This window comes from Rhodnius prolixus, unplaced genomic scaffold (genome assembly GCF_049639745.1).
Source record: "Rhodnius prolixus isolate KJV_2025 unplaced genomic scaffold, Rpr scaffold_11, whole genome shotgun sequence".
Lineage (NCBI taxonomy): Eukaryota > Metazoa > Arthropoda > Insecta > Hemiptera > Reduviidae > Rhodnius > Rhodnius prolixus.
Genome location: NW_027411625.1, coordinates 7208382 through 7233347, shown reverse-complemented (window position 1 = coordinate 7233347; position 24966 = coordinate 7208382). Strand labels below are relative to the sequence as shown.

Genomic DNA, 24966 nt, shown 5'->3' with positions numbered 1-24966 from the left:
CATACCTGGTCTTGCAGCACTAGCAGTCATCTATGTTCTTTCCAAATTTGTGGAAAAAAAACTTGTTTAATACACTGGTACTCAGCCGTTGCAGTAAGAAGGTATTGCTCATTATATTGTTCTTTATAAGAATGCTTTTTGGCGTCATGGGATTTTCTTTTATAGTAGTAGTGATGGGTGCGCAGCTCCAACGCTGCACATTGCAAGTTCAGAGAAACCTTTAAGCGGCCAACTTCCGAAGATTTATTGCTGAAGGTTAATGCCTCACTTAATTCTAATGTGTGTGTCCTTACAAACCTCAATTCCATTTTTTGTAACATAAAAACATAAAGTACCTCACTACTACACCTACCATCTTAAGGCAATTATTTTGGCTGAGTGTTCAAAAGCAACTTTTACTGGCTCCTAAAAAATACCGGTCTAACGTTAAAAGAAAGAGTAAACTCTTCTTCTTAAACAACCGTAGAAAACATGGACGCTCTTTTCACATAGATAACACTTGAGAGGGAGATTTGTGCTAAATTATCTGTAGCCAAGAATATGGATTAAGTGCTAATTAAACAAAAGCAGTACATTTTGCAAGGTATATAAGTGACAAAATCCTAACGCGAATTAGGCAGCTGGAGAGCTTAAAAGGAAATTTGAGGACCACAGACAAGATAAGAGAGCTCATAAGGAATTCGAATATACATTCGTTACAGCTTTATCCAGGGCAGATAGAAACCGGGTGAATTGTTAACATGGGAGTCTAAAAAAAAAACAAACAAACAAAAAGTATTATTACTATGATTTTATTCAAAAGCAACAGTTACATTTTACATGTACAGTTATCTTATGGTTGAAGATCTTTTGAGTGAAGTATTTTTCTTACCTCTTGAGTTAAACACCTGGAATATAAATAAGTTAAAGAAACATTGCAAGTTATATTATTAAGTCAGTCTTTTTTAACTTAATTACTCATATATATATCACCAAATGTATATTTATATTCTATAAATATTTATATTGGTTTTTTACTATAATTCTTAATCATATATTTAAAAAATTAAAAAATAATAATTTGTTCAATATAATAATGTATATATTTTATGATTTATTGAAAACATTTATTTTTTTGAAAAAAGCCAATGGGTTTAAATGAATAAGTTTGAGATTGGGTATCTAATACATTTACGATATTTCAAAAAAGTGGCAATTTTTCCATTCAATATTATTGCAACCTGAGGAAATGTAACTACGAAAAATAATTGCTGCTTTAAATATTTCAAATTTTGATCCTGGTTTCGAAATGAAATTATTTTTCTTCGAAGGTCGTGTTATTTAAGTTATAAATTTGTTTAAAGCATATTTTACAGACAACACTGCCCATAACTGGATATTTCAGCTAAGGAGAGTAAGACGTTCCTAGGAAGACAAAGGTCATGCCTTTGTATTAAATCATTTTTTTATAAATGACGAAATTTAATTGAATCTGAGGGTTGAAATTGAGTAGAGTACTATCAAAAATTGAAATAGAAAAAAAAACATGTTTGAAACGAAGATCTGCAAATGCTAAAATACTTGTGAAAAAAATATCGAGATGTTTGTCTACTGATTGAGATTACCTTCAATGCTTTCAAACATCAAATTGAGTACAATTTGAGGAATTATTGCTGACATCGTCGAACTAGTCCTAAAAATAAAAGTGAAACGGCGTTGAAAGTTTAGCTTTATGGCTTAGCAAAAAAATAAGGATGGTGCACTTTATAAAATCCAATTCAATGAGGACATATAAAAGGCTCGCAAGTCTAACAAAATTCTAGTTCGCAGCCAAGAATGTGTTAGAGGAAGTATGATGCAATGGTCAAAGAAGTCAAAATGGAAGTGACAAAAACGTAAGAGCTGCAAAGCAAAGGCAGAGCCCATAGCTACCTTGTTCAGTTACAGAACTTACCTAAACTTTCGTTCCATAATTTCGTTATTTATCTAAACATATTCTTTATGTTCGCTCTACATAGATAAATATAAATCGATGTAACATTAATCTAGAAACGCAGAGTTTATTTTCATTATTTCCTTCACCTAGCCGAAATTTCATCTATTCACAATACTTCTTTGTTCTTAAAAAAGTGTACGAAAAGAGTAACTGATTAAATAAATAGAGTGCAACCCATACTTAAACATGACCATAAGCTAAAACAAATTTCATTAGAAAACAAGGTCCAAATTTTAAAACAAAAATACAATTATTTTGTACTGGTTTTTTAGATAAAGTTGGATTTTCCCGAATTTATGGGTAAATATAGTAGTTAGATCCCAGTGTGACAATCTAGACTACCCAAAGCTTACATTCTTTTAAATCCCAAATTGGTAGATTTCTTCGCTTTTCGAATCCAATTTTTCATTTTCTTGACTTGTAATTTTTTCTTCTTTCCTGGGAGCGCTTGATTTAATGCCGTGCCAAATTTTTTTTGGAGAAATCAATTGACTTTTAACTTAGAAAAAATGATCGGGTCAATAAGCTGGTGGGTAGGTTGTGAACAATCCAAAACTGCTTGCACAGCCTTATTTGAAATTAATGAAACATTTAATACTTATAGGACTAAGTTTTTCTTTACAGCTAATGGAGGCAGTTAGAGAAGATGTCGCTCTTTGAATGCGAATTGTCAAGATGATAAAAGCTGTGTAAAAATGCGTTGAATATGATTGTATTCAGTATACTTATATAAAAGATCAACTAATATTATTTCATTATTACTTTATCAAATATAATTTGTACAAGAAGTTAAAAAATTACTGATAATCCAATGGTCTATTCATCCACATTTCTTGTATATCCAATGTACATAAAATAAAGTTCTGCTTACGCTGTTTCGAAAAATATGAACTTGCTAGTTGTTACAAAAGTTTTGGTGCATAAAAACTTTTATTTATAAGCAGTCAATATAGGAACACTTATCTGAATCTTTACTCCTCCAAATTTAAACCTTCCAAGATCTGGAGTTTTAGGAAGAGTATGAAGAGGTAGAGAAATTACAAAGGTTGGGAAGCTGTTCGCATTGGCCTCCAATGAGAGTGGTGGGTTGTCTCCAGACCGATTGCCTTATTTTCTGGAAGGGGAAACATTAAATAGAATCGTTCATTGATTATTATAAAGAATTGAAGCAGCCGGTTAATTATCAAAGCTGTGGATTTCGGAGCAGAAGATAAAAACGATGGTATTTAACAGACAAATGAGAGAACATTACCAAGAATATGGGAAGGCATTAGACAATAATGTAATGTGCAGCCAATGACATCCTCTTTCAAGAGTTTAAAACCACTTGCGGTTATCCTTCTCTTAAGAAGTAATAAAATTGGCATCTTGATTCGATAGTTCTGAAAGCCAGTTGCGAGCTATTTAACATAAATAGATGTTGGCAGATATTTTAAGATAGAATATGCTCCTTATGTGACTTAAGAGTGCAGGAGAAGATGCTTCCAGTGTTGAAAGAGTTCTGAATACAGAACAGTATAAATGACAGAGTATTAAAATTATTTGAAGAATAGGATGGTGCGGCTCATAAACAAAACTTGTTCAAAAGTACTGGCCTCTGTTTTCAAACTTTGTATATCCTTGGTTTAATCTCTGTTGGGACTCGTATTTATCATAGTCGCTGACGTATTTCGAAAAACAGTGCTTATGCATTTTGGAACGTATTCAATGGATTTTTAGAATATCATTTATTATTCAATTTTTTCCAAAACGGGCCAGCGTTAGGATTTTGAAAGCATTGACACACTGTTTTACTTAGAGCTTTGACAGTTCATGAGGATCTGATCTTGGTCTTATTTTTCACACATTGATTGCCTTAATTTCTATACAGGCTGCTTTCTGAGATCATGATTCTGAAATAATTAGTAATGGTTGCAGATTATAATTGCAAATTAAAGGATTCAACGAACAGGATTTATAATGATTTCAGAAGTCATATTGCTTTCATGCAAAACTTTTGTAACAAGATAGTAACCATTGACGGAGACCGGGATGATTAAAACGTCATTTCCTAAACGGATGTCAATACATTAAAATATTTTTTTGTTTTTGTTTTAGTGATAATATGCATTTTTACAAAGAACGCTACCTAAGTAATTGAAAAATGGGCATTACTAAATTCCAAATAAAGAAATCCTCTTTATTTTGTGCATCCACCACTTAACTTTCATTAGCTAGCACTTAAATTTTGATAACTATGCAGTATAAATAGTTCAAAACTTGAAACTATAAAAAGTGTTACAATGTCTTAGGATCGTGCTACGTGCTTACAGCATTCGATTTAAAAGTGTGCAATCATGCAAAATAGCAAGCAATATTTTTTTTTGGACTGCAAGCATTTTTAGTATATAAACCTGGCAGGATAATTTTTACTCTGAAGTTAACAATAACTGCAATAATGGTTAACTATTTTCCCACTTATCATTTCTTTTAATTTCTCTATAAGTTGTAAAATAATCATTTCCATATAAGTTCAAAAAGGCAAGAGATACTTAACATTTTTCTAAAATTTCTTTTTCCTTCTTACATAATTATTCATATTGTCTCTCATTCAAACTTTAGATGATTTAATCATATTTAATAAGTTTAACAGGACGGGAACAATTTCTTTATTAAATTGTATTTTGCCCATAATACTCTAAAATGCCAAAACGTTATAAAATTTGTTTATTATAATAAATTGTTTCGGATATCTTTTTAGAGATTATTGGAATGTACCAATAAAGTACGTCAACATCTGCGGATTATGGGACCATATCAGGTCTATTTTTTAATTCATAATCGCTGTATATCATCAGGCATTTTGTTTACTTCATTAAAAAAATGTTTTTTCTTCGTGCGCCGAGAAGATTATGCACCAACCACTACAATGCTGAATCTACCATACAATATTTGGTGCTGGCCAACTTAATGAGAGGCTTTACCCATATTAGGAATAAGAGTTCAGATAAACCTGGTCCTATTCTCAACTGATTTGAGAAATTTATCAAATATTCATCTTTTTTCCATAAAAAAAAGCTGTAACTTTTAGAAGGTTAGAGCTAAAGCAAATTGAATTACATTAATCAAAAGAACATTAAACTTATTAAAAGACGATATATATTGCCAATTCTTTGTACAGACGCTATCAATTTAGAGCTTAAAATTAAGTAATAATTTTCAAAATTTGATGAAACTTTATCTCTGATTGTTTCTTGTTAAGGAATCAGCATTCATATTCTTTAAAATATTACTGTCGGTTCTACTTTTTAAAATGTTACAAAACTATAAGCTAAGTACACCTTTATTTCCAAAAAAAAAAAGTGTAATCATGAATTCAAAAAACATGTAAAGAGAGATCCGTTTTTATTTTCATATTTGCGAAATAATGTTCACTAATTTAAAATAAATAAAATGGTAGTAGCCATTTAACTTTAATTGATAATCAATTAGAAAAAGAGAGAGAGAAAAAAAAAACCGTCCGTCGATTGCTAACGGCTCCATTAATTTATTTTAACCGATTAATGCTTGAAAACACTAGCGATGAGAGATGAAGGAGAGATAATTAATAAGAAAATGAATTACTTAATATCAAGTCTAAAATACTACCATGTCTTTTAATAAAAGACTAAAAAAATAAAATAAATAAATCTTCATCTTATGGAAAATTTAATTTTCTTTTTAGTAATGTATTTAAATATTCATTAAAACAGACTCTATAAGACCCATTTTTTGGAAAACAAAAACACTAAAATGATTTAAAAATTATATAAAGTTGACAGGTTTGGAATGATCAACTTTTCTGAACTATAATGTGGTTTATATAAACTAATTTTTTGCCTCAAATGAGAAGTAACTTCAATAAGTATAGCCTGTTCATCCTTAAAAAAACTAACTCTGTAACGGTGGCAAGGCTACTTAATTTTATTTTAGCATAGGGTCAATATCTCCGAGAAAGGGAAAATGTATTTATTATAATTGGTTTTGGAAAAACAACTATTTTGGGGAATCCGTCCGCTGAAAAAAAGAAAAGAAAAAGAAAATTGAACTATTAGTAATCAAATGCTGAACATGCATATTAAGCAGCTTACATTCATTCCTCAAATAAAACTTTCCTTTTAAGGTATAAACAATAAACCTAAATATAAAAAGTTTCGTAACAAAATATTTCCAATTTATTAACAATGAGAATACTACCTACCAAATCATCTAATATCATGTGTTTAATTCTCTTTGATTAAAATTTATATATATAAATGGTAAACAAACCAAATTCAATATTAATATAACCATAAAATAAAAATTTGGAAGAAAAGAGCAACTTGTTAATATGAAGGTTTTAAAAACATGCATTCAAACATTTAAGAAATTGGAATAAAAATCCCTATTGCCCAAGTACTCACATAAATCTACATGGGAATGAGACAAAATTAAACATATTCATGTACAAACAAAATTTATACAAAACAGAACAATATAAAAATCTTTTCTGTGATAAATGATTAATTCTTTTAAAACATTTTTTTTTTTTTAAAGAATAATTAAAGCAATAAATAGATAGACACAAACCAATTTTAATAAAAGTCCCATATTACATTCCGTAAAAACATCTCCAAATATAAATAAAACATATATGCCCCAGCACAATAAACTATTATTCTTAACAAGTTGTATTCGGTTATGGAGCGGGGTCTCTACTTCATTTAGGCCAAGAGATCTACGAGCTGTATGTGTTGTGCTCGTATGTGCTGTTGATTTCTGGCTGTCTTCCGTGTTTTTTTGTTTTAATTTTCTGCCCAACTCAAAAGTAAAAGAAAGAGAACCCCTCAGAAATCATTCCACTTCTTTCCATAATCAAAAGCAAATATTGGCTTTAAATATTTAACCAATGGTTTGAGAAAGAGTTAAAAATTATTTCTAGCCTTCTTTCTACTTCATTTCCCATCTTCTTAATGTGGATGAGGTTAATGAGAAGTATCCGAAAAGTGGATATGAACTGCGAGTCAAAATAGACAGCGCTAGAAATTTCTTTAAATAATTATTAATTGTGGGCACCTATCAAGACTACTTTCCTGAAGATGGAAACGCCACACATTCGTAATCAGCAAATGTAATTAATTAAAAGAGGCCTCGCGAGTAATGTTACAACATGACAACTACAACTTTTTATTCGATCAGAATAAGTTATTCCATTCATACGAAGAATTAGATCAAGCTAGTTTTACCATTTATAAAATGATAACTTCTAGCACTTATCTTTATAAATTTGGGGTTAGAAGTTTTATATATATGTTGGAAGATGCGAAAAAATAAATAAATTTTACTTTCAATGGGATTAAAAACAAAAATAAACATGGAGATTATTACTAGCTATTTAACTAGTACTTCCCTACAATTAAAACATAATATAAAAGTAAAAAAAAAAAATTAATAATTCACATAAAAACTAAAAAGAAATGATGATAAGGAACTACAGAACTTGTTTCTGTAGTTTAAAAGGAAAGCTTTTTTAGACAATTAGAGAGCTTTAGTGAACAATTTTTTCATTCAATCTATAAATGTATGCTCTTTGGATGCATAATGCAAATATTACATTAACAAGAGTAAAGCTTATTTTGTCATAAAAAAGTTGATAGCACTAAAGACGTAACGATAGTTTCGGGTTCTGTTCCCAATTGTCTTTTCTTAATACATCTCTTCATATCATTATTCTTTGTTTTTTAAAAATAAGTTTTTAGTGATTTACTCCTAAATACTTCAACTGTTATTTCGTTCTATTTTTTTTAGACTTGCTTTAAATAAATACAATTTTTTGAATAATAAGGATTATCTTTTTCAAAGGATTAAAGATCTGTAGAGATGTTTAGGTTAGGGGCATGACCAAAAAAAAAAAGAAGAGTGCAACCACTGTCGTAGTTATGGTTTTTTCTATAATAGTGATTGCCCACCTTAAAATAAATCAAGAGCCAGACACTTTATTAGCTCATAGTTTTATACCAATACGCTTCATACTAAACATAAAAATAAAAAAGCATTGTTGGTCACATAAAATGACAATAACTATATTTACATGATGCATCCATCTAATTTAGTGAAATAATACTTTAGTGAACTAATACTTGTTTTTCGTTTGCACAATTGTTGTTCTAAAAGAGAAAAAACAAGAAAGCATTAATCACTGTCATCGTTTAATAAATTTAATTAAAAAAAAATAAAATAAAATAAACTATTGCAGATCTTCAGGTATTTTCCGTCCAACGGAAGCACTCAGTCTCTCTTTTAAACAGTTGACTGGTGCATTTTATGTGATTTTTGCTTACTTAAAACTAATGAAAATAATAATAATAAAATGAAATGAAAAGCTTATTCTATTAATTGAAAAACTAACTTTTGTCATAATCTAATACTAGGTGATAACTACTATGTAATATATACATACAGCATTTAAAAAAAATTACGTTGCATTTGGTTTTTTAAAACAATATCTACGCATATTTAAGGACAATGGTTTATTATAATCTGAAAGTTACTGTTCTGAATAAAATTTATACTCAAATTCGTAAAAATGTTGAGGCAGTCTTATATATTTGCAAGTGGTTTACTTTCCAATGTAAATAATACATTTAATGAACAATTGTCCCATCAATAAAAAAATAAAGATAAAGTAAAAATTATAAGTTTAAGCATTAAACTTGAATTCACAATCCAAGGGAAAACTACGTTTTCATTTTTCCTTGATTTTTTTTTAACAAAAGAAAAAGAAAAAACTGCAGTTCTATAATTCGTTTCCCTAAATAATATGTATAATAAATGTGCGAAGGTGACGAAAATGTCAGCGTGCTAATGTGTGGGCCGGCGTACTGGCTTGTAGACCATATGGGGAATTTAGGGCGGAATATGGTCGCGGGCCGCCTTTGCCCGCGGGCGTGGCTGGACGACTCACCGGACGTGCAGCTTGGCACGGGTCGTGGCGCGATAAGAAGTGCTCCAATGTGTCCCAACCGCCACCCACGCGCACCATCATGTGTCGACCTTTCAGCAACTGAAACAAAACCATAGCAGTCATAAAAAATAAATGAATATTGGATTTGTTTTTAACACTACATAAAAAAATAACATTTATTGTTCCTGTTAAAATAAATTTAAAAGGGCACAAATAAAATGCAACAGTTATTTGAAAATTTAACAACTGATTGAAAAATTAATTTGAATTTCTAATGGCCTTCCTAACTACAAAGGTTTTTGGAGAGTCGCCCATTATTTACATTTTGGTAGAAGTGAATGACTCTTCCAAATTGGTAATTCACTTCTTTAACTCTTTGTATGATTAGGAATAAACTGATAATCGTTTCGGCCATGATAGCCGAGCAGTTCGGGTGACGAGGCCCTCAAAGCTAAGAAGTATAGTGGTATTGGGTTCGATTCCCGGTCTAGGCCTTGAATTTTATTTAATGGTTAATAAGAGAATTATTTATAAATTACGTTTGCTAGTAGCCTCCGTCCTCGATACCTAATTTGGGAGATGGACGTAAAGCCCGCCTGAAAAAATAGGCAATTACTTAACTTGACTTTTTTAACTATAATCATTTAATTATTAAACATTTTTTTAAATAAAGATCCAAGACATATCAATAAGAGAGTTATTAATCATTTTAATTAATGCATGGGTCTTAAGTAACGATTTATTCATTAATTCTTTATCCCTAAACAGTCATTTTTCTTAACTTAACAGAAGCAATTTTTGTTATGAAAAGATTGGGATCAAGAATTGTAACCTACTGGTTCCGAAATCTAAATTGTTTTTGCAAGGGTTATTAGATGCTCATTCCCTATTTTATGATTTAGTTTTGTTTATCCAATAAGAAAAGGTAAAATTGATGATAATAGAGTTGTAACGGTAACTCACATTAAACATATTCGTGAAAAGAAGAATCACCTTAACAAGCAGCTGCTTAACAAGTAGGGATTAGTCCAGCAATGATGTCTAAATACTTATTTTTAAACGCACTGAATGTTTTGGTAGATTACCGAAACTCACTTTCATTTCATAAACAGAAAATTGGAATTAAAGAAATTCATAAATGAGACTCAAAATACTTACTCGAACGAAGACATTTCGTCCAGCAATGTTATATTTTCCTTCTCCGACTTTTTTAACTTTTAGTTTATCACATTTATGGCCAGCGCAATGGCACTGTTTTTGAGCGACCCTCGTTACATGTTTGACCTTAACAGAAAATAAAACAAAAATTATACATAAGATCTGAACGTAAAATATAAAGGATCAAATTATTACAATACTTAATTATAACATCTGGCCAAGGTTTCATGAATGCAAATATAGAAGTATTTTTAAATTCTTAAATTCTGCAAAGTCATGTTGCCTTGGTGCTCTGCCATTTGATTCCTAGCTCCAATAATAGGATGTAAAAAAATATTTACACTTGATCCATCCACACCTACTCTTTGTGTTCGGTTCCCGAGAAGAGGTTAGAATTTGAAGTTGTTCGCGACACCTTGCCTGCAGGTTACCTCCGCCTAAACGGTTGGCAGACTGTATAAAAGAAGGAGAGAAGGACAGCTCTTACCTGTCAACATTGGTGTAAGTACCCCTGTCCTGTGTCCCGTATGAGACTTTAATATAATTATTTAATGGCCATTCTCCCTTAGTGTCACCTCGAAGTTTTGCGTAATGAGTTAGCCAGTGCTTTAATTGTAAAAATAATGAACAGTGTCAGTCCGTGGCTAAGCCATGTTAAATTGTCGTAAGTATGATTAAATTTTTGTTGCTTTAGTTTCTAAGTTTGGGCCAAGAACTCGCATTCTTTTACCTCTTTAAACAGCATCTTCTAGGAGGAAATCCAAGTAAGTGAAATATGTTGCCAGTTCAATCTTAGGAACTAGACGAATCACTAGATTGTATTTAAGAAAAAAAAAAAATGTAAACAAAATCAGACAAAATAATTACCTTGATATCAAGATCGTTCAAATGTATGCTAGAGTCGTTTGGTTCGTCAGGACTCTCTCTTGACCAGTCGTCGTCCGTCGTATCGCTGGGCGCACCGTCGCTTGCTGGCCCACCGCTGCAAGTGCCGGCTACACGGTCGCTGGCAGCTCGTCGCAACGATTCTCCCACACCGCAGCCACCTTCAGCCACATATAGACTTCGCAAATCACTGTTGCAACCCGTGTTCTCGCAAAGTGTGGCTGAACTGAATGGTAAAGTTAATGTAAACATTATATATGTGCTATAAAACTGTTGAAAATTAAAACCAAAGCCAATTTAATGTGGAAATGAGTGGAGCTCTCAAATCAAAAGAAGATAGGAAGATGAAGGTGGACGTAGAAATAGAAAATGGTGCCATGCTTTTTCACCAACTTCCAAGGATTTTAAATTGTGACCTTGTTTAGTCCAAGAGAAAATGTCGCAATCAGAAGATTATGGTACCAACAATAGTCATGCCGCCATTAAATTACTGCTCATGAGTCATCAGTTCGAAAATGGTTCAGAAATGATTCAAAACATTTGTTTTGATTTCTTTTAAGTGCGAAGACTAATTAGATAGAAGAAGACAAAAGATTCCGCAGATATCTTCATCACGGTGCCTGAAATTTTGTCGACAAGCGTCCAAGCTCTTTTAAAGAAGTGATGAGCTCTGAGGATATTTCAGCTCCAGTTCCTTTGTCATACCACGAAAAGTAAATAAATAAATCCTTCCTCGGTAAGGATTAAAAGAAATTCCTCACTGCCATTACATAATGAGCATAACTCTTCCAAACTCAATCCCTAATTCAGATCTTGAGTTTAATTCAAGCATTGCAATTTTTAAAAAAGTACCTGCTGTGCTTTATATTACTGTTGGGCGTATGTTGAAACTGCCAGCTATTTATTTCTCTTGATTCTTCTTCAGCAATTTCTTTTTCTAAGGCCACTAAGCCAGGAGGTTCTACATTATAACGGGAAGCAATACGAGCTACCTCCATCAGGCATAAAACAACGTTTCTTGGTTGATTCTGTTGTACTGTAAACAAATGAGTAAAATTAAATAAAATGTATTGAAAACAATGATTAATTTCAGAGAAGGAATATCTATTCAATTAAGAAATGTGTAGAACCAGGTTGGTAATAGCAAAGGCGATTACGTTGATCGAATGGTCTAAGTCTCAGTACTTCAGATCGAAACGTTTGAGCAAAATGATCATAGAAGTTGAACTCCGAAAAAAAGTTGGTTTAAATTGTATGTAGCCTTTTGCAACTTGGCTTCTACTCTTAAGCCCAACTTGCAGTCTTTGGGAAATCTCTCATTTAAAATGCTCTTAAAAGCATGTTAAGCATTCGCTTTAAATTTTCTAAATTGATTATTTACTTCAAAATAGTTCTGAAGACTGGGACTGGTAAGAATATCACCTTTGGCGAAATCGAGACAGTTAACACAAAAAGAATACTAAATAAAGTATTACCAAGATCGTTTGTTTCAAATAACAAATTTTGATGAACGCCTAATTGTTTACAAAACTGTATGAATTTGTCCATATTATCTCTTGAGAAAAAACTTCTTCTTGACGCCTTCTCAAAAAAAGGCCCTTTAATAAGAGGCACTGGCTGAAATAAAAATTTAATATTAATATAAGAATCAAATACAATTGGCCAAATAAATGCACACAAAAATTTTAATATAAGAGTAGAAATAGAAATATAAATATATTACATTTCAAAACTATCTTATGATTGACTGGAAATTATGTACTTAAACTTATATTAAATTTCCAAATTTTTTCAGATATTTTGGAAAACAAAACAAATGGTTTTGCCTTAAAAAAAAAAAAAAAAATCTGAAGTGTTACAGAGAAATGTATTTAAAAATGAATTAAGCACTTCTTAAAATAATTCATTTAAATAACATTTTTAATCCACTCCCAGAAAATTAACTATTAATTTTGTTAAATAATCATATAGTACATAAAATACATCTTAAAGTTCTGCATTGTTTTGTAAAGCCAAAAAAAAGGCTAGTTTTGGCAAACTTAGTTTCATTTAAAAAAATAATTTACCTTGTTTAGAAAAAAACGCTTAAGTTTATGCAAAAATTCTTTTTAACAAGGTGGTAATTTCTTAGTTCTCTACACCAAACGGTAAAAGAGGGTCTGACTAAGTAAGTAATTACTTGAGAACAGTTTCTCAACCTTTTTGCCGCATGACCCTAAATATTTCTTTTATATACTGCGAACGAATTTATTTTATATAATTTAAACATATAGATAAATATAAAGTGTATTGTATCAGCTCGGTTCTGCATTTAATCGGATCAACTTAATAGTGCTTATAATGGACTTAAGTTGAACTCATATTTTTAATTAAACAACTTCGATCTCTTGTTAATTGTCGAAAAACAAAAAATTAAGAAGATTTAGTTTCTGTACTAAATGCAACCAATTTAAAAAATTATAAGAAAAATTATAATTAATAACTAACCTACGCTGATCAGACAGAAATAAAATACTATTACTGATTTAATTAAGACAGTGACTAATCAGACAAAGGCTATTATTCTTATGACTGTTTATACCAATACCCCACTAGTCCAAAATGAAAACAAAGGTGATGCTTTGATTTTGTAGTAAGATTTTCTTGTTAAAATAATAAAAGACTACAAAATTAACTTACTCCTGCCGAAATTCCAGACCTGACTGCTTCTTCAGCTTTTTCGTGTATTACCTTCGCTAAATGACACAAAATTACACCATTGTCAAGAACATCTAATAGGTTTGTGGCAGTAATGTGATCGAGACCTGCAACCGATTAAAGGTTTCGAGTTAATTATTATCTTTTTGTAAATAATATAATGAAATAGAGTCAGAAAAAAACAAAAACAAAAAACTATGTAGTTATAAATCCTTGCTGAGGACGCACATCAAAATTCTTATTTCAGTTAAAAATAGTTTTATAAATTGATTACAGACAAAACTATAAGGTGCCACGGTATCCGAGCGGTTAGAGACGTGGCCCGCAAAGCTAATTTGTATTGTGGTACTGGGTTCGATTCCGGGTCTAGAGGCCTTGGATTTTTTTAAAAATGTTTAATATGAGAAATTATATTTCGTCCGCGACGGAGCTTAATAATTGTTAGTTGGACGTAAAGCACTCCTTATAAGTAGGCATTACTTCACTTTACTTTCATTACTTTACAGACAAAACTACTTATGTACTTTTCAAGAATCAGGCGGTACCAAAGTGACAATCGGAAGGAATCATTGTGTATTATGCACTTCGAGTCTGAAGAGCATTTTGCCTTTTACCTTTTGCACCTCTAATAAGCCCTTAAATTCAGTACATCCACGAATTTAGCAAATTAATCTGGATTGAATTTTCATTAAAATACATAATTTTTTCCCCCTAATTTTTGACATCGTGTACAGGACTTGAAATGAGGAAATATAAATGAGCTGTTCTCTGTATAAATCGACTGACTCCACTTTTTGAAATATCTTAAAAAGTGTCAAAGCACTTAATTAAGTTAAAGCTTTTTATATTTATTATAAATTTCCCAAATAATAAAGATTTGACACCATTAAACGACCAAAAGTTTTTGGCCATTGAATAATAAATAATTAATTTCAGAAGCCCATTTTGATGTAACTCCGTGCTCTTAATTTAAATCGTTACAATAATTCAACTCAAATGCTGTAGCAGCCGTTGAAAGATAACGGTAAATTTATTTTAAAAAATGTACTTCATTTCTTCGCACTTCTCTCCACTTTTTATTTTATGGAGTTAATCGAGTTGTGCAGTGGATGGTTCAAATAAATCTCCTTGAACCATAATTTTAGCCTAAGTAAAGTAATGCCTTCTATTTCGGGTATTAGATGTCGTGAATGATGGCCGATAGCTGTAAGTATAACGTTCCCATTTAACACATTAAATAAAATCCAACGTAATCACACCCCACTACCACAATAAACATAGCATTGAGGGCCTTGTAACTGCTTGGCTACAATGTCGCCATCAAATTTTAGGAAATAATTTATTGCAGTCAATTAAAGTAGTATTCACTGACGGGACTAAAACATTAACCACACACCGTGTGACGTTTTAGATTTTTTTAAAATAATTGTTTAGTCTGCACGTTTGTAAACTGTACATCATGATCGTTTCGTCCTCTAGTACGATGTCATAAAAATCTGTCTTATGGCCGGATGGTATAAATTGAAGCATGTCGAGGCTGGGATGATGGTGGCGTTATGTCTTTGTTTTGACTTGTCTACCTTTTCATAAATAAACAATATATAATTTAAATTAAACGTAATAATTAATTAAAAAAAATGTTTTTCATAAAAGATAACGTCCAAAATAAAGGGTTTCAAAACAGAAGGATAGAAATAATAAAAAAGAAATAGTGAGAAAACTAAATCTTTAATTTAATCTCCTTAACAAAAACTTACAGTTTAAAATGTTAAGTATAAGGGTTGATTAAACGCCAAAAGGTACACAAATCAGCAAGTACCCAACATTTCATTAATTTTTCATTAATATTTAAGTAATTTTACTGCATTAATTTTCATTAATATTTTTTAGAATTTATTAGATGTCACAGACCCTTATGCTGGCCATTTTCGTCTACAAAACATATGTTCAAGTAGCACTGTAGATTGACTGTAATATCTAGTTATTTATAATAATCAAACTGTTAATTACTGGTTAAAAAGAAAAACGTTATAAAAAATAAAAAAAATTATGAGGCTAAAAAATTCAAAACCTTTTTTAAAAAATGCTTACACCAACATACATCAATGATTTTGTTTATTTTATTTATTTATTTTTATTTTTAAATAAAAATCGTCGGTTTAAGTTCATTCTTCGATTAAAGTAATTGTTATTTTATGTAATAGTCAAACATTTATAATAATTAATAGGTAATAATTATCTGGCTTTATCGCAAATAATATAGTTTTCTTCAATTACATTCTCAATCTAGGTATTCATCCTTCAATGTTGTAATATGTGTAATATAAAATAAATAAGATATGCATATTTTTAGGACAGCTAATTATTCCAGGATTTTACTACAAGTAAAATTAGGGGGACTAAATTAAATTACAATTGAGAAATCAATAATTGTTGTTGAATAATCTACTTGTTATTAACTGTGTGTTATTTGTGCTCACGAATATTTCGGTAAGACGAATTCAAGACAGTAGCCTACTCTAACTTTATCTTTACTTTATCATGCATGTACATATGTTATAAGTGATTTATCATAATTATAACAAAAAAAAAATTATAAATGAAGTGGCCAGCATAAGGGTCTGTGACAATAAATTCTAAAAAATATTAATGAAAATTAATACAGTAAAATTACTTAAATATTAATGAAAATTAATACAGTAAAATTACTTAAATATTAATGAAAATTAATACAGTAAAATTACTTAAATATTAATGAAAATTAATACAGTAAAATTACTTAAATATTAATGAAAAATTAATGAAATGTTGGGTACTTGCTGATTTGTGTACCTTTTGGCGTTTAATCAACCCTTATACTTAGCATTTTAAACTGTAAGTTTTTGTTAAGGAGATTTTTGTGCCTTTTGGATAGATTTTCCTTTTTGTCTATTTTGCAAAGTTACATATCTGCTTTACAGATTTTTTTAAAATTTGGAATAAGCAATTCTATCATTATAACGTGATAAGGTGTTAAATCGGAACCGTAACTACCACTGGAGAGATCTTTTTAAAGAACGATTATAGTTGCGGTCCCTAAACCATCCGCAACAATAATTTTTTTTGAGAAAGCGTTTTGAATAAAATAGGAAGGTATTTGTACGTAAATAGTAAAATTAAACTGCGATTTCAGTACTTCCTTTTAAGAGGAGCAAGAAAAATAAACTGTGATTACAGTACTTCTCCCTAAAAGGCAAAGATTTTGTATCGAACGGCAATTCATTGATGTAAATCGGTTCTCTCGTTGATAATTTTAACGATTGTAGAACTTTCTCTTAGTAGGTGTAACAGCATGATGGCACTTCACAGCCACGTAGAGGAGCTTTAATCACTTCTTCGTGCTAAATTTTATCAAAATCGGACTAAGCTTTGTAGAAATATTGGTAATAATAGTTTTAGAAAGGGCCTTATTTGGGTGGGGCGAACTCCCCTCCTTATGAGGCATAGCGTCGAGACTTTTAAAGTACAAATCTGTACAAAATTTTGATTCGAATGACACTTCATTCATGAAAATCGGTTCACGTGTCGATAATTTGAAACGATTGCTATACTTCTCCTTAACAAGTCTAAGAGCAGATCGTCGCTTTAGTGTTAGGTAGGGGAGCCCTAACCCTATCATCCTACCAAATTTTATCAAAATCGGGCCAAAATTTACAGAGTAGTAATAATAATTTTGGAGGGGGCCTTACATAAAGGGGGCTAACTCCTCTCCCATTCGATGTACAGGGCCGAGACCCCCAAAGGGCACATCTACATAAAATTCCGAATCGAATGACACCTCATTCATGAAAATCGGTTCGCGCGTTTAGGCGCTACGTTGTTTACAAAAAAAGGAACAACAACAAGAACAAGAACATTTTTTGAAAATGCCGTTTTTGCTCATTTTCGGCAACTTTTTTCTCGAAACCTATTAGATCTGGGTGGTTGCAAAAAAATTACAGTGCTCGGCGTAAATACCAAGTGAAAACCACTGAAATCATTGAGGTTAACTTTGATACTAGCTTTCAAAGTGTTTAATTATGTTATCAAAATTAATGCATTTATTAACAGTGAAAGCTCTAAATTTGACTTAGTCCCTTAGATCGAAAGCTTGGCAAAAAAAATATCTGAAAGCAATAATTTCACTTCCATGGATCAGTCAATCAATAACCAAAAATAATTTGGTTTAGAAGTAACTAAGCACAACAATATGAAAGCTTTGTTTACATAAACAGTTCATTCAACTAACTGAAAGGAAAACGCAATTTTTTTAAAATAACATATTATTATCAAAGTCATGTACGTATACATTTCTTTTATTTTAAAGCGTCTCCATTGTTCTTGGATATTTTCCACTCACGGCTTTTTTTTTTTGTAATGCTATGGTGGTCATGGGACACATTGGTAGATTATTATTGATTTTTTGAACTGTACCGTTATTGTTATTGTAGCCACAATGTCTGGCACGATAATCTTGAATCCATTATCATTTGTGCGTCTTTGAATTCACTATTTCCAATAAATGTTGATTAAATCTGTTGAATTGGTAAAAAGTAAAGTAATCGCCTATTTTTTGGGCTTAACGTCCAACTATAGTATCCAATATCCAACTAGGTGTCGTGGACGGAGGCGAATAGCAAACGTACTTTACTATTTCTCATTTAACCATTAAATAAAATCCAAGGCCTCTAGACCGGGAATCGAACCCATTACCACAATGCATATTAGCTTTGCAGGTCTCGCCTCTTAACCCGCTCGGCTACCGTGGCGCATTGTTGAATTGGTAAAAAGACTATTTATTGCATCTTTCTCTGCATTGTTATCACTATGGTAAGTTACTTGATTTTGATGTGATTTCATGAATTTAAAAAGTATCTATTTCTAATGATGAGATGTATATTAATTGGATATAAAGGAATACATTAGTTGTGCATGATGAAGCAGGTGAAACCAGAGAATGGTACTAGCCTTAATTTCCTTACACGCCCATCCTGTACAGGACTTTATGTGCTCGTCTGACCATACCTAGCTAGCTATAGATTCAACCCTCTTTGAAAGTATTACAATTACTACATCTAGTAATTACAATCATGTTTGACGCTTCACTTTAAAACAACTACAACCTGCTTCTATTAAAATTTCCACAATTTCTCGATGTTTCTACAAGATTTTGAGGTTATCTTAATTTCAGGCTTTCAAAAAAATTTAATATTGACATATTTTGGCGCTTCTCTGACAAGAAATGTACGTTTTAAAAGCAACGATTCTTACTAAACTGTACATCAAGTAGGAAGATTCTCGTGAAATGTTCTAAATATTTTTTCCACCATCACATCAACCATTCGCCGGAAAAAACTTTGCCTTTTAAGTGTGAAGTAAGTTAGCGAAACTGTGCAAGGAACAGAGACATCAAGTAGTTGCCTAGCGTGAATACTTTATCTATGTAGGCTATAGATGGTGTTAACTTTCAATTTAATAACATGTAACTTCTTCTAAGGATCTCCTCTGAATATTGAGCTTACATGTAAGATGGTATAATGTATAGGAATGAGTATAGATCTTAATAGTTTATAAGGTAATTGTGAAGACTATTATTTAAAAGCAAAGTCCCATAAAAATAAATTATGAATTATTTTCCCAAATACGTCTCTCTGGAAAATACACAAACCGCCTAAATGATCAAAATTAGTCTGTTAAATTCTTCCTTGTCTCTGTCCACTATGTAATGATGATTTAGATCAGCGTTTCCCAAACATTTTTGGCTCGCGCACCACTTGGTAGTACATCATGCTAAATTGTATCACTTCTTAAACATGATTGTGTTTCGTGAAATTTGTTATTCCGAGTGAGTTATTTTACTATTATTATCTATTTGTATAGAGATACAATGGATCTGCTACAAAGGAGTTCAAGTTCATGTTCACTTTATAAACTTTGTAAAGTGTAAGATCTTAGTTTTAAAACTTTTTTTAAATAATTAAAAATTGCGTACATATTTTTCTCTTCAAAAATAATTAATTAATTTACAAAGTTCTTCTTTTGGATTACTATATTTGTGCCCAAATCTTCTAAATTAATTTCTTTTAAGCATTCAACTACCTGTAAGTATCAATTAAATTTTAATTTAATGTTGCTTGGATAGAGCTTACTCATTACAATCAGTCTCTTTAAGCAGATCTTTACATAGTTATCATTTAAGTTCTGTCACATGATAATTCTATTAAATTTTCTTTATCTTTTGTTGATAATGATGAAGCTTTGCCTAAATTTTCTTTATAGAAGGGGGTTTGAAATCCAATTATCATTTGTGTTTTCGGATTTTGGAAAATACTCCATGAAAGACAATTTTAATCCTGTTAAATGTGCAATTATATTTTCTGGTATATCTTGAGACGGGCCAACCTTATTACTGTACTTATTAACAACTTTACTGTATAATATTATTAATTAAAATAATTTTTATGTATTATAGGGAAAAACGTTTCTATATTTTTAGGATTTAATTTTTTATGTCCGCCATTATTATTTTTTGCGTACCACCAACCAGCAACTCGCGTACCACTGGTGGGAAACGCTGATTTAGATAACATTTTACATCTACTCCTAACACGTCAGGTACACAATAGGAACAAGTTCATCACTAAGTATTTCTGTCACTACTATAATAGTAATAAAATTACCGATCTATCGACTATAGATGATCAAGATACTGAGATAGTTAATAATATCTTTCTATTTGTCACAAATTGTCTCAAATTTAGAAAAATAACTGTTCAATGAAACCTCCTTGCACACCTTATCTCATACCATTTCTAAAGTACATATGTACTGTAACCATAATATTATTTACAAAAAGTAAATAAATAAACAAATAAAAATAAAAAACAGAAATACAAAAATTTAAAAAAAACATTTTTAGCCTAAACTTTCATTATTATTAACTGTTATTTTATTTTAAATAGATTAATTTCGTTACTGTGATGAATTTAGAATGGGTATTCAAATTTTGTAAAGTTAAGTCCAGATCAATGTGCTAAATCAATGTAAATGAGGAATTTGAAATTATTAAGCAAATTCTTACTAATTAATCTAGAAAGACATCCAAAACTGGTGTATCCCCTCTTTTCAGAGAACATTGATTTAAGTTTGTGGTTTCTTTTTTTTTGTGTCATCACGTTACCTCAAAAGTCTTAATGTAACCCAGTACAACAGAAGCCAACGAAAATTTAGAGAGAAAAAAAACAAATTCTAATTGAAGATTGAGAATTGCAGTTAGAGGATATTGGATAGTTTTGATTGATGTGCTTTCTCATTGAGTGGATGGTGCTGCGCTCATAGTGTGGAACTGGGGAACTATAGTCGACAGTTTGCTAGCACGTAACTTACTCCCTAGTTGTCACTCAGTCAGTGCGTGACAATAGGGAAAAAGGTGTCTGATACGGCTGCACAATACCGCACGCTACTACATTCAGACCTTCTTCCTATCAGAATGACGCTTTCCCTTCTTTTCAGCGTTCGCTTTATATGTGACTATTCTCAGTGAGGTAGCCTGAATTTTGATCAAAAGCTTATAAGTCTTCTATAGTTTTTTTTAAACACATCTATTTACGTACTTGAAAAAGGATTGAAACAAATTTAAATTCTAGAAAGCTTCTGATCAAAGGATGCGGAAGTTGTTTTCAAAATGGTTAATGATGTAAAATAAATATAGAAATAGAAATAGAAATAGAAAAGAAATTTATTATTCTGGGACAATTGTCCCCTAAGAATAAATACAGGAACAAATAGAGGCCTTAGCAGTTTGGCCTGTGATTATACAGAAATTAAATAAATAAATAAATATTTACAAAAGTGAAAATATAGTAAGTGAAAATGAAAGTAAAAATAAAATAATAAAACAGCAGAAATTAAGGAAATAAATTAAAACAATTAGAATTTCGGAGGAAGCTGAATAGAAAGGAGATAACTGAATAGACGGGATTTAAAGATGGATAGGGTAGGAGCATGGCGGACAGATGAAGGCAAGGAGTTCCAGAGAGAGGTAGCACGTATGAGGAAGGACTTGTCAAAGGATGAGGTACGGTGAGAGGGAATATAGAGATCAGATGAGCGAGATCTAGTGTTACGGGAATGGATGGAGGATTTAAACTTAAGGAGTTGAAAAATATAGGAAGGCCTTTGAGACTGGATGACTTGAAAAAGGAAAGAAGCCAAAAAATATTGGCGGCGATAGACAGGAAAAAGCCACTTCAACTCATCGTAGCAGTGCGAAATGCGAGAGTCTCTGGAAATGCTGAAAATAAATCTTATGAAGCAGTTCATGAGGCGCTTAAGCTTAGCTTCAATATCACCAGAAAGACCGCCATACACTAAACAACCATAGTCGAAATGGGGGAATATAAGAGAGGAAACTAGGAGTTGCCGGGTCTTAATTGGAAAAAGGTGACGGGAACTATTAAACTGCTTAAGGATATGGATGGAACGACGAGAGATTTGGGAAACATGGTTTTTCCAGGATAGGTTTTGATCGAAAGTGATACCAAGGTTTTTCACAGAGGAACAATATTTTATTGGGGTATTGTAAAGGAAAAGATTAGGAAGAGGAGCCAATGATTTAAGGAGTGGGTTGGAGCCAATAACAATAGCTTTGGTCTTTTCTACATTCAGGGTAAGCTTATTGTTCGTGGCCCATGCTGAGATATTATTGAGGTCTTCTTGAAGTTTAAATGCAGCTTCAAACAAATCCGACGGGGAAAAGGATATGTAAATCTGAAAATCATCAGCATAGAGGTGATACTGGGAATGAGAGATGGAAAGAGGAAGGTCATTGATGTAAATTGAGAAGAGGGTGGGAGATAGGGAAGAACCTTGAGGTACACCGCGTGACAAAGGAAGAAGTGAAGAAGGATTACTATCGGGAGTGACAACGAATTGGGAACGATTAGACAGGAAGGATTGGAACCAACGGAGGGTGCTATTGGAAAAAGAGAGGGATTGTAGTTTAGATAGCAGGATATGATGGTCAACGGTATCAAAGGCTTTGGAGAAGTCTAGGAGTATAAGGATGGTAAGTTTTTGGTCGTCAATAGCCGTCTGCAAGTCATGGGTAATTTTCAAAAGTGCAGAATGAGTGGAATAAGAAGGACGAAAGCCAGATTGGAGTGGATTAAGGAGATTGTTTTGTTCGAGGTAATTAGAAAGCTGGGATTGCACTAAACGTTCAAAGGGTTTGGAGAAATTTGATAAAATAGAGATGGGACGAAAATCAATAGGAGAGGTGGGATTTGAGATTTTATTTAGAGGACGGACTAGGGCTGTTTTCCAGCAGGATGGGAAAATAGAATTCTGAAGGGAGAAATTATAAATATGGTAAAGGACTGGCAATATCGCTGGGAGGCAGGCTTTAATTAATTTAACAGGAATGTTGTCAGGGCCATAGTCATTTGTACGGGATTTCAGAACTGAGGTTAGGAGATCTTCAGGAGTAATATGATGGAAAAAGAAACTGTTAGGATCAAAGGAGGGTAAAATGAGAGCAGGAACATTACAAGAGGCATTGGTTAAGAAGGAAGTGAAGTGGACGTTCAGGTCATCAGGAGATATTGAAATGGGGCAGGAGCGATTGGATTTACAGAGGGAAAGCTTACGAAGGATAGCCCATTTCGATTTGGAATCAGGAGCATTGGAGAGAGATAAGTGAATATGAAGGGATTTGGCTCGGCGGACAGAGGCCAGAGTAAGGTTACGCAGGAGCTTATACAGAGAGTAGTCATGAGGAGAACGCGTGCGTCTAAACCTCCTCCTGGCAGCCTCTCTTCTCCTCATCATGTCCTTGAGCTCCGGTGTAAGCCAGGGTGCAGGAGGACGTCGAACATGACAGGTTTTAATGGGAGCATGGGAGTCTAAGATATTAAGGAGGTGATGTGTTAGGATTTCAACCTTGGTATCAATAGAGTCGGTATAAAATAAAGTTTCGAAAGGAAGGGTTTCAAGGTCAGTTTACATCTAATACATCTAATACATCTAATTTCAAACCAAAATTTAAAATTTAGTCGAAAAAAATCAATTGTTTGAAGCTTAAGAATTTTAACAAGCGAATATTGTTTGCGAGAACCAATTAAAAGAGGTTTTTGATAAAGACTCTTAGTTCTTTCATGATTTCGAAAACTTTCAGTTTCAGTGTCGACGTCTTTGATGAACTTGCACCTTGAACTCTGGTAGCCACAGTTAAGCTAGATAAAACTGAATTTGCTGGCAATGCCAACCCTTCTTATTCAACGGAGCTAGAGTTCTCCAATGGATCTTTGCCTTCTCCACAGGTGCTCTCCAGTTCCGAATAAAGTGGTGGAATTCTTAAATTCCATCGATCCAGTATAACCTTAGATGCCATCTTGGACGGTGCTGTGAATCTCTTCAATTAAAAGCTTGCTTTTATTTTTTTTTAATGATTTAAGGCGCGTCAACATTTAAGGTTATTGGCGCCCGGAGCTTTTTTCAGTGCACTGCCGGCCTCCGGACAGTGTTCTCTCGTTACAGACAACACTGTCCATCACCGGACAGTGAGCTGTAAGAAGCTCCTAGGAAGAGAAAATCTAAGGGTCAGCAGATGGATTCGAACCCGGGACCTCCGCGTGGGAGTCCAGTATGCTAACCTCATAGCTAATCCCTTCCCTCCCTTATTATTATTATTATTTTTTTTTTTTGGGCGCATCGACTGCTGAGGTCATTAGCGCCCCTCATCATTTTAACCTTCTCTCTTCTTTTAACCACTCGAGCTGGGTCGGCACGCGGTTCCTTCGGGCTTCCACATACTGCACCTTGCCCAGCAAGGTAGGGTGGAGCCCAGGTATGTTGGAGTATGTATCCCACTCTATTTTTTTTTTTTTTTTTTTTTTTTTATATCCCACTCTATTTTTATTATTATTACTACTATTATTATTATTATTATTATTATTATTATTACTATTATTATTGCTATTCTTCTTCTTCTTATTATTATTATTACTATTATTATTAACATTATTGTTACCATTATTATTAATGCAGTTCTTATTCGCACTATACAGCCTATCCATCTTAGTCTTGGTAATCTAACTCCTCGATCTTGCTACGTCTTTAATCCCCTGGATCTACACTTAAAACCTTAAATATTTTCTTCTTTCAAATCAACTGTTTTTGAAAATTTCCATTAAGGTTTTACTACAGCCTCAACTTCGTAGTTCTGGGTTAGGTGGCCAGTTTTATATTTGTTTATAGAGTCCCAAATAAGTTT

General features: G+C 32.1%; 1 protein-coding gene across 2 annotated transcripts in view; it reads right to left on the bottom strand.

Annotated features, from left to right (window-relative positions):
- Positions 1 to 775: 775 nt before the first annotated feature.
- The window catches only part of LOC141459217 (growth arrest-specific protein 2-like), a 77569-nt gene continuing 53378 nt past the window's right edge, over positions 776 to 24966 (bottom strand). The window contains exons 3-9 of one of the 2 annotated variants that reach the window (XM_074138012.1): positions 13659 to 13783; positions 12455 to 12596; positions 11832 to 12015; positions 10962 to 11205; positions 10095 to 10220; positions 8937 to 9035; positions 776 to 887 (exon numbers count right to left, since the gene is read on the bottom strand). In XM_074138012.1, the coding sequence (XP_073994113.1) occupies positions 828 to 887; positions 8937 to 9035; positions 10095 to 10220; positions 10962 to 11205; positions 11832 to 12015; positions 12455 to 12596; positions 13659 to 13783 (980 nt within the window). In that variant the 3' untranslated portion in view covers positions 776 to 827. Of the gene's footprint in view, positions 9036 to 10094; positions 10221 to 10961; positions 11206 to 11831; positions 12016 to 12454; positions 12597 to 13658; positions 13784 to 24966 lie in introns of both variants that reach the window. The other variant, XM_074138011.1, reaches the window with a different exon arrangement.